Source organism: Eschscholzia californica, unplaced genomic scaffold, assembly GCF_041429995.1.
Source record: "Eschscholzia californica isolate CP2 unplaced genomic scaffold, dmEscCali1.0.p SCAF_4, whole genome shotgun sequence".
NCBI classification, from domain to species: Eukaryota; Viridiplantae; Streptophyta; class Magnoliopsida; order Ranunculales; family Papaveraceae; genus Eschscholzia; species Eschscholzia californica.
Genome location: NW_028238461.1, coordinates 9,126,190 through 9,144,119, shown reverse-complemented (window position 1 = coordinate 9,144,119; position 17,930 = coordinate 9,126,190). Strand labels below are relative to the sequence as shown.

Sequence of the window (17,930 nt, the reverse complement as noted above, 5' to 3'; positions counted from 1 at the left end):
GAGAAATAGAAGAAAGAGAGAAGAGAGGGAGAAGAGAGAGAAAGAGAAGAGAGGGAGAAGAGAGAGAGAGAAAGAGAAGAGAAGATGGTGAAGTCGCCGGCAACATCCGGCCGGCGACTTTTTCCGGCAACATTAAAGGAGTGTTTGGTTTAATTTTTTTTGTTTTCCACCGTCTTCCTCGGAAAATTTAGTGCTTTCCCTAAAACAGTGGCCTTTTTTTATGGGTTTTTTGGGCTTACCCCCTCATCACTAATTGGTAATTGAGTTTACCTCCCTCAATAATGAGTAATTGAGCTTACCCCCTTAGACTTACTATTAGTGACAAAAACACAAAGGCTATGTTTGGCATACGTATAACAATTGCCACTTCCAAGAACAACTATTCTTCAATATGATTCATATTAGGGATTCTACCTCATTTTATTGTTTGATTTGGTCAGGAATATGATTAGTAAAGATTAATTTTGTTTATATATTATTTACTTTCTAATTTTATTATCACATACCAAACATATCCTTAGTAGTTTTGACCAAAAATCTAAATTCAAGGGGGTAAGCTCAATTACCAATTACTGAAGGGGGTAAACTCAATTACCAATTAATTTTGAGGGGGTAAGCTCAAAAAACCCTTTTTTTATTTTGCTTAGAATTTGCCCAATTCTTTTTCTCTAGCACTCCTACTATTATTATATCCTCAAATATGGAAATTAAGAGTAATTATAGCAGTAATAGAGATGTCTACTATGAATATTACTTTTCCTGGTATCATCCTTATACCTTTAATTAAATCTAAAATAATTAAATCATGAAAAAGAGACCTTCCTTTTCATTAAAAAAAACCATATCTTCGTTCATTTATTGACTTTAAATTGAAAAACCAATTTCAAAATCAATTACAATATGTCGAAATACTATTATTAAACGAGATATGTATTTAACAAATTATAATTAAACATTTCTAATGAAAATCTATCACTAGAAAAGAAAAAAATGGGACAAATAAGAAGACTAAACATTTATAATTAAACATTTTTAAACGAGATATGTATTTATAATTAAACATTTTTAAACGAGATATGTATTTATAATTAAACATTTTTTTTTGTTTAAAATTTGTGTTTGGGTCTCAAGATTTTTTACTTGTAAAATCGTTGCATTGGTCGCGCGAAAATCTCTCTCTCTCTCTCTCTCTTGTTCATCAAAATCATTTCTTTCGCTTCTGGAAGACAGAAGCTGTCTTTTCCTGAAGGATCTCTCTCTCTCTCTCTCTCTATTAACAATTCTTTTTATCTTCTAATAACCCTATTTTTTGTCTTCTCAGGGTTTAATCTTTCTCTTCCCAATTGCCTCTCTCTCTCTCTCTCTCTCTCTCTCTCTCTCTCTCTCTGTTTATATATCGTCAAGTCTCCGTCGTCGTAGTTGACCCCTTCCTCTCTCCCTCTCTCTCCCCCTCTCTCCCCCGACTGAAATACTTTTAGAGAGAGAAAGAAAGAGCATGAAATTTGATACTTTGCAAGTGGTCGGTCGCAGAATCCTCCATATTAATACAACCACCTCATCCCCCTTATTCATTAGCTCAAATTCTCCAAACCCTTTATTTATCAAATTCAAAGATAGGGTTTCTTCATTCCTTTTCTCGCATTGATTAACTATCCCGATTCTCTTTTTCAGAGCTACCCTTTTCTTCATTTTACCTATTTAACAAAGGGTTTCTTCTGATTTCATTCAATCTCTCTCTGTAAAAGAGTATTTTTTATTTTCCCCCCTAATCATCACCATGTCCGCTTTGATAGCTGCTAGAACCGGTCGACACAGGCAGCGATACGAAGATGAATTTCGCCTTGTTGCTGGGTAAGTTTTTTCTTTTTCCCCCCAAATTTCATTTACATTTCGTTTTCTATCTTGTTAATTGATCTCATAATATACTTTTTCTGGTAAATTTTTGGGGTTTTCACCAGAAAGCGTGTTTCTTACGGGAAGCTTGACTTATTAAAGGCATCTTTTTTGGCTTCTATCTGTGTGAACAATAAAACTTTTCTTCAAGGATTTCTGATTTTATAACGACGACCAGCTACTGTTGAAATTCCTCCTAGATTAATTTTTTGTTTCTTATAATGGGTTCTGTCTTTTTTCTTGAAAATTCTGATCAAGAGCTTGACTCCAGTATGGTTCTTGACGAGCAATTTGAGAGGAACTAACAAATTGAAAGATGATGATAGAAATTTGGTCGAACGTGTTTGTTCAATCTGTCTATTTGTTAAATTGTCTCTTAGAGCTTTATTTCTGTAGCCAATTTCAAATGAAATCGTCTCGCGTAGTTAAGATACTTGGGGGTTATGAAGCCTAAACTTATCCAAACATGTAGATGGGTTGTTTTCATATTTCTTGGATCATGTGGAAAAGATCGTTTGTCGCCTTTAATTCAAACCGATAATATTAAAAATTAGCAAAAACCTTGGATAGGAAGCGTTCTAGTAGAAACGTTTACCTGTTGGATTTAATACAACTTGATGCCCATGAATAAGTTTGAGGTAACTTTGTTCATTCAAGGTTTAGATAAGGATAATTGCAGAAAAATGACCCGTAGATGTGTGATAGGCGTAAATTTGGGTCTATTACTTCGTTCTCCATGGTCAACTTCGTAAATCTCAATAAGTTACGTATTAAAAAACACTAAACTAGAGGTATTTATTCTAAATGTTCTTACTATAAATCATTAACATGCAAGCGTGTGTGAAAAGCTTACGTGGAGCCTTGTAGATGTTAGTTCACCTGTTGAGGAGGACTAGACGTGTTATCTCTAGCATTCTCTATTTCTTTGTAACACCAATAACGACGAAAAAAACATCTTTTGAAATGGGGAAGTGCTTCTTTTTTGAAGTTTTTGACTTATTAGCTATCCCATTTCACCTTTTTCAAAGCATGTTCACGAGGCCCCCGCCTCGGGACCTCATGCTCAGACCACAGAATAATGCAACCAATATTGCGTAGTTTATGGTTCAGAATGAGATCTTGATAGTTAACAAACTTATTTGACGATTATCTTATTTGTCAAGTCTTTACTAAGGACTTTTTATTAGTTTCCATATGGATCTATACTTTGAGGTACACACTGTCTGGTTATTTTTTAATAGATATCTAATTTTCCTTCTCATAGATTTCTGATTCATTTATTCGTACAATACAACAGGTGTATTCCGTACAAATTCAATAAAGATGTAGAAGATGAAACTGTTGATTCGAATAGAAGGTTGGAAGTGCTTATGATTTCTTCACCCGATCAAGAAGACCTTGTGTTCCCAAAGGTTTTTATTTGCATTTTTCCTTTCTGTAAAATGTATTTCAATCATTAAAAGCTCCTAGTATAAACAGAATTTGGTTTGTCAGGGAGAGTGTTAAGCCTGATCTTTTTCCTCACAATTTGTTATTCAGGGTGGATGGGAGGATGATGAAACAATTGTGGAAGCCGCATGTCGTGAAGCTTTGGAGGAAGCCGGAGTAAGAGGAATACTAGATGTAAGCTTATCTCATTGATATAGTCATGGCACTTCCACACCTAAGGTTCTTCTGAAATATTTCCCTTAAACCCTGACAATTATTGACCCATGAGTCTCGTGGATATTGTTTGGATGATATTAAGTCTGAATGAACCCAATCAACTTCGACATTCTTGAGCAAAAAGGGCATACGATTTAGCTTTGCTCTGAATACAGTTTCCAAGTAGTGTGATGTTAAGCGTTTTCTATAACATTTGTAAATTATTTGCTTATAGCGAGATATGTGGTATTTGGTTTAACTCCTTGACCAGATATTTAAGTCCCAAGTAACTATAATTTTGAGCTTAAAAGAACATTCTCTTCTAGTTGTATATTTCAGATTTCCCATTCTCCTTTGCTTATTACCCACTGAATAATCTGCAGTGAGATTATTTCATGCTGCAAACGAAGATGAATTCTATGCCCAAACATAAACCCCCGTCCCTCATTTTCCTTCACTCTCTCTACCTAGCTAGCTTGTGGAGCCCAATTTTGTTACTATATATTTGTCGAAGGACTGAATGCTTTTTCGCACGCGATATTGCTATGTCATGTCATTATAGTTTGAACTTTCACCCTAGGAGATGAATTATAAGACTCTAGATTTGAATATAGATTTCTAAATTACTTTTATTGGTTTGGAATTGATTTAGTAAAGTCTGACTTTCTGTTGAAAGAGTTAAATGAATTCATTTCTCTCAGTTCTTGATTTCTTTTACTTTCTTTTGTATAGGAGAACCATTTGGGATGGTGGGAGTTTAGAAGCAAAAGCAGGCAAAATAGCTGTAGTCTGGAAGGAGGTTGCAAGGGCTACATGTTTGCTCTGAAAGTAACGGAGGAGCTCGATAACTGGCCTGAAGAGCATAAATATCGACGGCAATGGGTAAGTTAGCCGACCAAAAGTCTGGATTCACTCCAGTCAGATATTAGAAAGTTTGTTTTGCATCTGACTCTTACGAATGACTTACTTGGGCTGATTTTGTGTTCATTTGAGTCCGACATAAAATGAGTCTAAAAATATTAAGAGCCTATATTATCTTAAACAACCTGAAATGACAATTCTGCTCGTGACCAGAACAAGTTAGCTCATATTGTTGGACTATTCAACAAAAACTAAGTGAGACGACTAGTAGAGTTTGAGTGGTTGTTCTCATCATGGGGTGAAAAATACTCATATGGCGGACTAACTAACTTGGTAGAGACGTTTGTTTTTGTTGGCATTTTGTAGCTAAGTGTTAAAGAAGCATTAAGACTATGTCGATATGATTGGATGCGGAAAGCTCTGAATGAGTTTCTAAAAGTCCTGTCCGAAACGGGGAAATACACAATGAGCAAAGAGGAGTCAGACGGACTGGGAAGGTGGGAGTTTAGAGGGGAAAGCAAGCAAAATAGTTGTAGTCTGGAAGGAGGTTGCAGGGGCTTCCTGATGATGATGATGATCGTTATAATGATAATTATTACGATAATTATGCTGATCTCGGGGACAATGACGGCAACGATCGCCCTCACGCTGACGGTTACACTGAAGATATGACAAGCCTTATGTAAATCTGCACAAAATAATATGTGAAGATTTACTTAAGGAGCACAAGAACAATCAAGATTTGGCTAAGTGTTTATTAGAGAATAAAACAAAAGAAAATTTGTTTTATGATTTTTTAAGTGATTTTCTCTTATCAATTTTCTTATTTATAAAGAATGAAACAACTTCTATGAAAGTTTGTAACCTTTCATAAACGTAGTTAAAGTTATAGAGATACATCTTCTTAATTTGAAATAAAACTTCAATTTCAAATTCAAAAGTTAGGAGACATAGATTTAAAATTCAAATATTTATTTTCAAAAATAAAGCATTCAAATTAAATCAACTTCACATTATAAATTGTTCATTCTTTCAACAATCCCCCACTTGAACAATTTTATTAAAAACCTACTTAGCCAAATATATTTAGGTAGTATTAATGCATAATATATTGTATCTTTCGATTTGAACTATACCTTAGTGTAAATGCACAAAGTTCTATCAAAATCCTAGATAGCTTGTAGCTTTGAACCAGTTATTCCTACTGAAACCAGTTACACGACACACACACAAAACATTTTTTCTTTTGCTCCACACAATTCTCGCTTAGCACTTTTATGGCCATGTGCTTCTTGGTTTCATGAACTTTCCTAGGATAAACTGTAAACCTAATCAGAGACGACACCGCCTCTAAGTTCACATAGTTGAAGTTCTTTCAATATCTTTGCTACTTTAGAGATAGTTGTCATTATTGAGTGAACTTCATTAAGAGCATTAAACTCAAACTCACTTCGTAACAACCAACACTTTTCATCTTTGATGGGGTTATATATATATTCAAGTGTTGAACTAGTCACTTATCAACAACTTATTATTACCCATTGAACCTAAGACTAGTTATTTCCTAGTACGAGGTTGGGTTGCCATCATTGGTGACTTTTAATTTAAGAGTTTCAACCCCATTCCACTAGATGTTGATTTTACCATATCTCTTGGTAGAGGTTTGGTAAAAGGATCCGCTAGATTTTGATTTGATCTCATAAATATAACTGAAATAATTCCATCTTATATTAATTGTTTTACATACTCATGTCGTAAACTAATATGTCTAGACTTACCACTATATACTAGGGGTGTTCATTTAGTATCCGAACCGACTAAACCAATCTGATCCATACGATTTTTGGCGGTTTGGGACCGATCCAATAGTTATCCGGATTGGCTCGGATATTAAAAACTCAAAATCGAGTGGTTTGGTTCGGCCTACGATTTTACATGACGGATAACCGAAAAAACCAAACCAAACCGTATACACTATTTCGGCCGGCCGGAAGGGGTTAGAGAGAGAGAGAGAGAGGTAAAGAAAGAAGAAGAGAGAAAGAAGAAGAAGAGAGAGAAAGAAGGAGATGAAGAAGAGAGAGAAATGAAAAAAAAATTTATTTTGGTAAAGGTGGCCGGCCGGAATTTTTTATTTCGGCCGGCAACCTTTGCCGGAGAAGAAGGGTGAGGTGGACAGAGTGATGTGACAATTGTTAGATGAGGTGGACAAAGAAAAAGAAAAAAAAAATAATTACAGAAATGCCATGGGGGTAGAATTGGGAGGTTGAAAAAATTTGGGGCCATTTAGGAATTTTTTGGGGCCAAAACGAACTGCCGGACACAATTAGGGGCTAAAACGGCCAGTTGGTCACAAATCGGGGGCCAAAACGGAATTAACCCTTTATAATTGGTCGGCGCTTTGGGAAAAGCTAAATAGTTTACGGGGTGTGAAATTTTAAAGGGAATATGTAAAATTTTAGAAATTTTCCGGGGAAATAAATTTTAAGGGGAAATAAATTTTAAGGGGAAATAAAAAAAAAACACTCCATCTCACCTCACTCTCTCTCCCCACCTCACCACTCTATCTGTCTTCTCCGACACGTTCGCCGGGCGGAAAATTTTTCCGGCCGGCGACCTTCAACTTAAAAAAAAAAAAAAAAAAATTTTTTTAATCTCTCTCTCCTCTCTCTCTAGATCTGGTGAACCAGATCTGGTTCACCAGATCTGGTCTGCGAACAGACCTTTAATGGCCTGTTTGCAGACCTCCATGAAGGTCTGCGAACAAGCCATTAAAGGTCTGTTCGCAGACCTTGATCTAGAGAGAGAGAGGAGAGATTTTTGTTTTTTATTTTAGAGGGACAGATAAAAAAAAAAATTATGTTTGAAGGTCGCCGGGCGGAAAATTTTCCGGCCGGCGACCTTCGACGGAGAAGACGATGAGGTGGAGAGAGAAGTGAGGTGGAGAGAGAGGTGAGGTGGAGAAGCTATTTTGCTTTCCCCCTAAATAAAATTGTCAAACAAATTTGACCAATTTTGACCAAATCTTCACACCCCGGAAACTATTTAGCTTTCCCCAAAGCGCTGGCCTTATAATTTTATACTCCTTCCGTCCCAAATTGAATGACCTAATTAATATTTTGGGTTGTCCCATTTGAGTGTCCTATTTCTAAAAATAAAGAAAAGAACTTTTCGCACTTTCCAATAATACCCATTAGTATAAATTTAATGACAACTTTATTTGAAAGTAAGTTCAACTTTTTCATTGTAAATTAAAAAAGTTATTGAGGATACAATTGAAAAAACCATGTTATTTTTTAAAGTCAAACTATAATTAATGATGTTCCTTTAAAAAGTTGGGGTTTTCAAAATAGGTCATTAATTTTGGGACTGAGGGAGTATATTATTTATATAAATACTAGGCATAACCCCCGCCCGATGGACGGGGGAATGCCCTTTACGCAACTGAACAGTAGATATGATATTCGGTTGTTTAAATTTTCTGTACTTTTCCACATTTTGTATTTTCGTCCTGTAGTTTCAACTTTTCAGATCAGTATTCTCTCCAAGTGTAGTGTTCTAATAGTATAAGATTTATCTTAAGTTATGGACGCAGCTGAACAGTTAAATGTAAATAACTGTATACTACTCTAATTACTAATTGTGTTACACAAGAGATATATATATACAATGATATTAAAGAATCTTGTCTCACGCACAAGGGGAAAGAACAATTCTAACAAACGTTCTTGTGCATGAAAAACTAATTTCTGAAACACTTCCAGAACCTTGCCATTAAACATTAAGACAACAAGATAGAGAAAGCATCTACCTTCTTCAATGTTGACAAACACCTTGCACTCAGAGGTCATTAAACATTAGCCTGTTTAAAGAACCATTCGCTACTATAATAATCTAATTAGCAAGGCATTCAACAACGGTTTTGTGGTTTGTAAAAGCGTTTTCTCTAGGTGCAGTTGTGACTTTTGAGGAATATATTGCCTGGTTCATATTCTTCTCGAAAGAGAGATCAGCTAGACAACTTACCACATGCACCAGTGGAACCAGCTCTTGTAGTGTCTTCTCATAGCCCACTGATAGAATCATACGATTGTGTGGAACAAACCAATAAATATAAATAATTTAGTTTCTTGTTTCAGTAGAAGATGACTGATATCCATTGCATGCTTGGCGACTCGTACAACCATTGGCTTCCTTTTGTTGCTCATGTCGTGCATCATAAGTGAGTCTCATAACCTGTATGGGGGACATAGGTAGCATGCTTTGATGCAGACCATGACATAATCAACTAGAGATATATCATCGACCTAAAAGAGAAACAAAGAAAACATAACATTAGGATTTACCGAATTCAGATAGAATTTGGAAAAAAATACACAAAAGAAAGTAACTTCGTTCCGCGGACAAACATATCTGACCAGAAATATTCTTACACAATGCTACCAAATAATAATGAAGATGTATGGACCTTTAGATTATACGAAACTGACGTAGCTAGCTTATTGTACTTATATTATTTTTAACTTCTAAACATACACAAATAAACTTAAAAATTAACTTATGACTCATCTGTGCATCGTAGCATGTGTTCGACAAAACAATGCCCGAAGATTACTGATGGAGACCATCAAGATGGGCCTCACGGCCGAACTAGTTAGAGGGCCTCATGGCCGAGCCCATTAGGGTTAGAGTTTAGGAGTTTCCATGTTTTAGTATTTCCTACTAAGTCTAGGTTTAGAAGTTTCTATGTTTGAGTATCTTTGATATTTAGGAATTCTAATTTGAGTCTATCTAGAAGTTTATAAATTCCTATAAAAGGAAGTCAGGTTTGTCCTTGTTACCCAGATCAGAGAATATTATGAATCAAGTTTATTGTTAATCAAGTTTATCGTTTATTATTAATCAAGTTTATCGTTTTATCGCTTTTATCTTTATTTCATCAGCTTTATTTCATTAGTTTAGTTTAATAACAATGGTGGATTCCATTACTTTTACGCTTCCGCAACAATCTACATCAGCTGGTATTCAGAGCTTTAAGAATCTGGGAACAGATAATTTTTTAAATACTTCTCATCTTGAATGTTGGAATAATCTTCCGCGTTTAGGTTGGGATCCTTTTAGAGATGCACAACAACTCTATGTTGATCGAAAAGATCAAAACAAAATTAATGTCGATTCCAAAATTCCTATGTTTGATTATCAATATCATATAGATTTTTGGATTCAACAGATGAAGGATTGGTTTATAAACCAAGAAGTCCATGACGAAGATAAGGTTTTTGTCATCGAACAACACTTGTCTAAAAGAGTCTATGAAAAGTTCAATGCAATGCAATGGAGACTCATTAATCAAGGGAAAAAATTCGTCGACGATTGGACTACATTGAAAAACATCTTTAGGTATGTTTTTCTTCCTTTAGATGAATATTTTTCATATGTGGAGACAAAGATTGAATCCAGTAGACAGTTCTCGAATGTTATTTCGGTCATCGTGTTCGATGGTATTGAAGAAGAAGTTCTTGACAAAAAGAATAAAATTTTCTCAATGACGGAGGAAAAAGAAGAACAAAGTGAATTATCCTCTTTTAGCTTGAAAAGGTCAGTTCATTCTAGTTTAGATTTGATTAAGCCATATTCGAGTTTGGTTTATAAGCAACACGAATATGAACGCGGGAAGATTGTTCAAGTGAAGAAATTCAAGGTTGATTTTTCCATAAAGTATAATGTGGTGTTTGTGGTCTTCTTCATCAAATTAAAAGATGACGGGAGATGTTGCAATTTGTTGGAAGTTTCTTCCCTACATTTATTTTTGCAAGATTCTTTGCACTATGAGATTGAAGCTTGTGATTTCGTCCAAGTGGGTGTCCTTCAACCCCAATGCACTGTTCGCTCGAAGTGGGAATTAAGGATTGCATTGTTGAGTCTCACTTGAGGGCAAGTTCGTTCTCGGTCGGGGAGTATGATGGAGACCATCAAGATGGGCCTCACGGCCGAACTAGTTAGAGGGCCTCATGGCCGAGCCCATTAGGGTTAGAGTTTAGGAGTTTCCATGTTTTAGTATTTCCTACTAAGTCTAGGTTTAGAAGTTTCTATGTTTGAGTATCTTTGATATTTAGGAATTCTAATTTGAGTCTATCTAGAAGTTTATAAATTCCTATAAAAGGAAGTCAGGTTTGTCCTTGTTACTCAGATCAGAGAATATTATGAATCAAGTTTATTGTTAATCAAGTTTATCGTTTATTATTAATCAAGTTTATCGTTTTATCGCTTTTATCTTTATTTCATCAGCTTTATTTCATTAGTTTAGTTTAATAACAATGGTGGATTCCATTACTTTTACGTTTCCGCAACAATCTACATCAATTACTTAACCACGGTTTAAACTAACAATAAATATCATGAGCTCACAAAATAAATGTCACCTTGTTACAACAACAGATCATCTTCTTGACGCCAAGGGGATAGCAAAAATGAGTGTGTGTACGGGTCTGTCCATTCTTACTACCAGCCTCAAAACCTCAAGTGGTGGAGTCAAAGATAAGGGCAGTACACTCCAGTAAATAGGTACCAGCTATCATGTTCTTGATCAAGTTACGACGTCCGAGAGCATCAACGATCGTAGATTAGTACTTGGTGGTCCTAAACTTCCACAAAGTGATGTCGATGGTAACACCGTGCTCACGCTCAACCTTGAGATTGTCAAGAACCAAGTTGTACTTGAGTGACCTCTTGATCACCTAAGGAGACTCATTCTGGAACCTTTCGACAATGCAATTGCCAATGCTTCCCAACTTGTAAATCAAGTGACCAGTGGTGGTGGACTTTCTAAAGTTGATGTGTCCAATGTCAATGATATTGATACAAATTTTTCTTTACCCATGTTTATTTCTTCATATAATCAAATAATATTTCAATAAATCAATGGTAAGGCTAAATAATTATAAAAAAAAAAAGTTGGCATCTACTAATCAACAAAAACTCTTTAAGTAAATACCATAACAAAAACTCTCAAAAAAGAAAAAGGAAATAGACTTCCGATTCACCAAGATCTTGAAGATTGAACTCATCGATGATATTTGAATAGCGCTTCTTCCTTGACAAAGAAAAATGGAGCTTACTTTGAACACCTATATCCTAACAAAAATTGGTAATGTGTAGGGGAGCTTGAAACAACTATCAATTTGTTCTAGATGTAATGGAAGTCAAGATCGATGTGTAAAAAGATAAAATTAGTTCCTAATATAACCTCGACTTTTTCCAATTATAACTCATCTTTAAGCTCAATTGTTGGATCGACATTCTCCTCTGTAGACGAAGTTCTATCATTCTCTACAGAAGGTTCATCTTGTGAAGAAGTCTCCGCAGAAGTTGTTTTTTCAGTCTTTGCCTATTCTTCTTTGTTTTCAGTTTCGTTCTTAGGACTCAGGAGGTTTCTCAACTTTCGGCTTTAGTTTATAGATTTTGTTCACTCTTCTAATCTATATAAATTCAAGTTTAGATTGTCGATAGAAGTGAATATCATGTACAAGTTTTTAATATTTGAAGAGAGTCATCAACAATACCCTGTTCTTTAAATCAAACATTCGTAAAAATCGTCAGATGAGAATGTTGGAGTACTAAACGGAGAAGTCATGTCAAAACATATCGAAACTTGATTTTTAGCAAATTCAAGTATGAAACGATTAAATCTCCAAGCTCTAATCGGTGATTAAATATTTTCTCATATAACTTAATAATCGGTGATTAAATATTTTCTCATATATTTTATCATTTTATGAGAAGAACCACTTACCTTTTCTGTTCGGCTACCTTATCTTCTTCCAGCCACTTCTTGAGCTTCTCAGCCTCGCTCAGAACCTGAAAAAATCGAGACACAATTGTTAATTATAAGATTTACTTTCATCTTTACTAATATAAATGGTTCAATCTTGTATCGAACACTACAATTATCCAAAAAATTCGACATATATTGAATTACAAAAAGCGTATACATTGTCGATGAATCAAACCTGAAGTTAGGCACAATAGTCTGGTCATAACACATAGCCTAATTAAAATTGCAAACCGGATTTAGAGTGTAAATCTCGGGATCTAACCTTTAAGCATCCAATATTCTCCAAATTCATTATGTTTCACCTGCCATCCAAAAGCAGTATAAGCTCCAATAACATCAAAAAGATGTTTTTTTACTCGAGGCATTTGGTTGTTGTTGTCGTTGTCTGAGTTAAACTTGTCACTTACCCAATGTCAAATCTAACTCACCTTCGATAATCCTTCTTCACAGACCCTGAAAAAGAAAATCGGTCTAATAAAAGAGGAAATAAAGGTAAAAAACAAATCAACAAGGTTGCAAACAATACAAATAAAACTATTCACAATTAAACTTACTTGCATCCACTAATTGTCAACTTATCTTCTACTATAAGTACTTTTGGTGGCCAGAAGGAATTAATTAGGAAACTTTTTTGAAGAAGAAAACCCAATTTTACAAAAAATAAAATTTAAAATGCAGGAGAAAAACCTTTAACTGAATTCTACTTAATAAGATTTCTAAGTAGCATAAGAGGCAGCAAGAATATGCAGAAATCAATATTAAAAGAGACAATATGGCGGATCATGGATTGAAATGAATCATTTATCAGTGTAACATTCAGATAGAGTGCATGAGAGTGAAAGAAAAGAAACCTCAGAACATACCAATCAACAATGAAGAACCAAGCAGAGTAAGAGAAGAAGGCCATAAACATAGCAATTGATGTTTCACTGTTCCTGAAAGATATTGATTGATTATAAGTAAAAAAAATCAGTTGCTCGGTCAAGAAAAACCTGAACCTGCACAAGATTGACATAATTAAGACAAATTCAACTATAATATACAGAAATAATATTTCACTACTACATATTCAAGATTGTAGTTCATGATCATGTAGACCCTCTATGTTAAGTTGTCTCTTGATCTCTCTCTCTCCCTCTCTCTCTTAGTTTACAAAATATATGGAGTACACATAGTTTTTATTGTATAGGTAATAGGACTTCATAAACACCTTAGAAACCTAATTGAGATGACGTTAGATGCTTGATTTCAAGCTATGAAGGACCTTCCTTTTTTCCCCGTTTCCCTTCAATTGTTTCTTTAGAATTCTGATTCTCTCGCTCATAGTTGAGGATGAAGGTACTCTTCTCTATGTAGTTTTGTATGGATCGTTAAGTAACGAAGACAACCAAGAAGAAGAACAAAAATTCTGGAGTTCTTTCTTCAGCTGAAAACAAAGACAAAATGGAATGTGGCATTGCAGGACAACAGGAGAAGTAGTTATAGATGGAGTTCTTTCTTCCTTTCAGCTACGTCGTTTTGTTGTGGTGTATATGTTGTTGTAAGTTGGCGTCGAATGCCATGATCCACACACAGTTCCTTGAACTCGTTTGAGTTATACTCACCACCTCTTTCTGTCCGTAAACATTGAACCAACAACCTGTTTCTCTTTCAAAGTGCCTTAAACTTTTTGAATGCTTCGATGACTTCAGATTTTTCCAAAAGAAAGTAAACCCAACATTTTCTTGAGACAACATTCTTGGTGATTTCTTTCCATTAATTTCTTAGTATTTTCATTTATTTTACAATGTCAATGAATGTTACTCTAGATTTCATGTATTGTTTATTTAGCAATCTAAGGTTGTAGATGAACCCATAATAAATCTTTGTAATGCTTGTTCTTGATTAATTAAATCCCTTGATGTGCTTTAATGTCTATTGATTGTTTATCTATATGGATTGGATTTTCTTTCCATTACTCATGCCTCATAATTTGATATTTCATACTTTCGTTAAGTTGTTAGATGGAGTATGCTTTTTAGATGATGAATAATAGTTAAGCAATCCGAATCTCTATAAGGAAGACAATTAGAATTAGTAATTATAAAATTGTTTTATCTAGAACATCATCCGGAATCCAAATAGTTCATTATATTGGATCCCTAGTATATACAAAGGAGATTTAAGTAATTAGTGTTTGTTTTATAAAGTGAAAATTGCGGGAGATTTTATAACCTTAGATATCTTCTCACCTCTCTCTTAGATAGTTTATTTAGTTTTATTCGTTTTCTTATTTCTTACATATCAATCATCAAATTTATGAGTGGGATGTGTGTGTGTGTGTTAGTCTAAGTTTGTTATTGACATTTTGATTATTGGGCTAAACTCGCCGTCAATATCTGAAGTTACCTACCTATCCCTTGGGACGATACTCGATCTTATTATAAGTACTATAACTTGACTCCCTATACTTGGGGAATAGACTTATTTATAGTCTTATCAAGTTTTTGGCGCCGCTGCCGGGGAATAAGTTTAATTTTATTTTCAATCTTGAATTGGTTTTTTATTTTTATTTTTGTCTCATTTGATTACTTTGACTTGCTTTTATTTTCTTTGTGTAGATTCACAAAGGAGCTAAAGGGAAGGAGCATCAAGGAAGAGGACATCAAAGAAGACCCTTTTTAGTTTTTTAGTTATTTTAGTAGTTTAGTTTTTATTTTGGTGAGAGAGTGTTATAAACCTTTTTTTTGTATTTCTTTATTTTTGTTGTTTTGTTTGAAGGACTTTATTGTTTTGACCCTAAGTTGGAGGGCATTTAATTTTGTAACCGAAATTAAGAAGCCTCGGGTTCGCACACTTGCGGGAAGAGTGACCCGGGTCGTCTACAAAGGTCGTCGCCCGTCTTAAACGGGAGGTAACTTCTAGATCACCCATGAATCTCCTATAAGTGGGTATTGTGATGTTTTTGCTTGCCTAATTGATTGTCGAACTATTAGTTTAATTATCATATTAGTAAGGGCATTAACCCATTACAAGATAGGAGTCGGATTTCATCACCGGTCTCTTGCCCATTTAGGTAACAACATTGCGCGATCCCAAGCCTCACTTAAAATTAAAAATTGATTTAGAAACTGGCCAAAGGGTAACGAGCTTATTGGACCTTCTTGACAAATCTCGAACTTGATTAGTATTTGGAGTTTTTCCAGGAAGAGGGAACGATCCAAGCGCACAATTCTTGATCGTTGTACTGTGACGGAGTAACTCCTTATAAGAATCATAGTTCAAGCTTTGGTAAGAAGTAGAAGCTGTCTAGATCAATTTTTAGGTGAAAAAGAATACTCAGTCGTCTAGATTGTGTCTAGGTTGCTTGGTGGAGTCAGCTTGCTTGCTTTGTTGTTTTCCTTAGGATCTTCGTAGTTTCCTTACTCCTTTTATTTTCAAAAAAAAATAAAAAATGAAAGGATTCTTTTATGAGGACGAATTGGAAGAGAGACGGAAGGAACAATCATTGTTAAGAACACAAGAGATACTTTTACGGAGCATGTCTAGACTTGAGGCGACTAACGCTACTCTAAATGATTTTGACCGGTCCAGTAATGATAGTCATAACGTTGATAACTATTGGAATCATCATCAACCTTAGCAAGGTTGCGTCCCTCAGTTACAAAATACCAATAATTATCAACGTTTTAACAATCAAAATTATTTTGAAAATCCGAGGGATAATGTCTATGGTGATAATTATAGGGAGTATTGTCAACCTCAAGAAGGTTATGAGTCACATTATGCATATGTCAGTAGTTCATCCTACAGTCGATATAATGAAGAGTTTTATGAACCAAACATGTCCCAACCACCTCAATGGGATAACATTCGAACTAATGACTCTTCATCATCTTCATTAGACCAAATTTATAGTCGTCTTGTAAGGTTAAATATAGAGCTTGAGCAGAAAGGTCAAGAGCTACGGGCTGAAAGATTAGCTATAAATGAAAAAATTGGTGAAAATCTAGAATTGTCCCTCAATAAGAAACCCAACATCATAGAAGATGAGTCCTTCGATAAGATGGAGTACAATACACAATATCATGAGTATTATGATGATGAGGATGGTAGTATAAATGAGGCAAATACTTTGTTTGATCCTACTCCATGTTTAGTTTCTGACCATAGTATTTTGCCAACCGTAGAGTCGTCGTTATCATCATATGAGTCCATTGCTGAGGAAACTCTTGAACCACCTTCAGAGAAACCAAAAGCTGAGTCTATTTTGTCTCCCGAGTCTAAACTTTTTACTCATCTTGTCCATGATAATCTTTTGAATGAATCTAGATGTCTTACTAAAGATGAAGATGAAGAACTATGGCTAGTTGGAATGTCTAACGAGAGTGATGACTCATTTGACTTAGGTGAAACCTTGGAATTCTTTAAGGACACTGATGACATCATAATAAGAGAAATTTTAGAAAGTTTTTCAGAGTCTTTACCTAAGTCAGACTCAAATAAGCTAGAACCTAACTTGGAGGTGATTATACAACGAGTCAATGAGGCTATTTTAGAACCTCCTAGTTTGAGGGTTGATCTAGATGAGTCTAATCTCTTAAATAATTATGCACCATGTCCCTCGGAAGTTCAAGTTACCCCGTTGCAATCGCTTGTGAACTCTACCATAGTCTCTCAATCTATTTGTCATGTTTATGAGGATCCATTTTATCCAATGTCTGTCAACTCTAGTTTATCCTTGAACTTAATGATTGTTGCTTCATCTAAGTTTGGGAATAACTCATCTACATCAAAAGTCTCACTTAAATTGTCATATCATTGTATCGACGTGAGACTGAACCTTCCTGGATACTTCATTTTTTGGGTTGACCCTCAAATCTTCCGATTACTATTGTATGGGGAGACATCAACCATTAATCCAGTAGGTTTACAGTAATTTTTCTTTCTTTTTTTCTTAATCATCGTCTGGCTGAAGACGATAAATTTAGCGCTTCTTGGGAGGCAACCCATGCTTCTGATATAGGACAGTGGAGTATGGTAATATCTTTCCTCTCATTTCTTTTTATTTTGGCAGTCTTCAGAACATTGGGGACAATGTTCTGTTTAAGTTTGGGGATAGGGAATAACTTTTGCTAAGTCCTTCATTTCAAAAATTCAAGAGGGTTCAAAATTTTTAAATTTTGGACCGAAAATGTGAGTCTAATGGTTGTTTTTGGCTTGTTAATAGTTATAGAGTTGAGTTGATCGTACTATCCGGTTGTTAAAGGTTTCTTCATGAATGTCGAGTCTTGAGCTCGTCTGTGTGCTAGCCATGTGAGTATTATGGAAGTGAAGGGTAGACGGTTCCGAGAGAACTAAATTAATCATTTGTGGAGACTTAACCCTTGTGAGATTTCTGAGTCTTTTTATTATCTTTGAGCGTACTCTTCTGCGCTGACTCTGAGTAGAGTGAAGAGCTACTCAACCTCGCAACTTTATAAAAAGAGCTCATTTGATCTCGTGTGCTCAACTTCCATAGCCACTAGGAGTGACATCAGGATAGCGAATAAACCTTACTCTTGTAGTCCATAAAACCCGATAATAGTGTCAACTTTAGGAAGACGGATACTCCACCACCCATTCATTATATGACTCCCGAGAATGAAGGCATGAAAAAATAAAGAAAGAAGAATGTGAAAGCAAAGTGCGAAAGAAGAAAAGTTTATTGTTGAGAATGCTA

At 35.1% G+C, this 17,930-nt stretch overlaps 1 protein-coding gene across 1 annotated transcript; it reads left to right on the top strand.

The window, feature by feature from the left end:
• Positions 1–1,117: 1,117 nt before the first annotated feature.
• Positions 1,118–14,893, top strand: LOC147542379 (nudix hydrolase 13, mitochondrial-like). Its single transcript, XM_086635296.1, has 6 exons — positions 1,118–1,851; positions 3,191–3,305; positions 3,433–3,516; positions 4,270–4,419; positions 4,765–4,895; positions 14,830–14,893. The coding sequence occupies exons 1-6, from the start codon at positions 1,778–1,780 to the stop codon at positions 14,891–14,893; spliced, it is 618 nt and encodes a 205-aa protein (XP_086491422.1). The 5' UTR covers positions 1,118–1,777.
• The last annotated feature ends 3,037 nt before the right edge of the window (positions 14,894–17,930 follow it).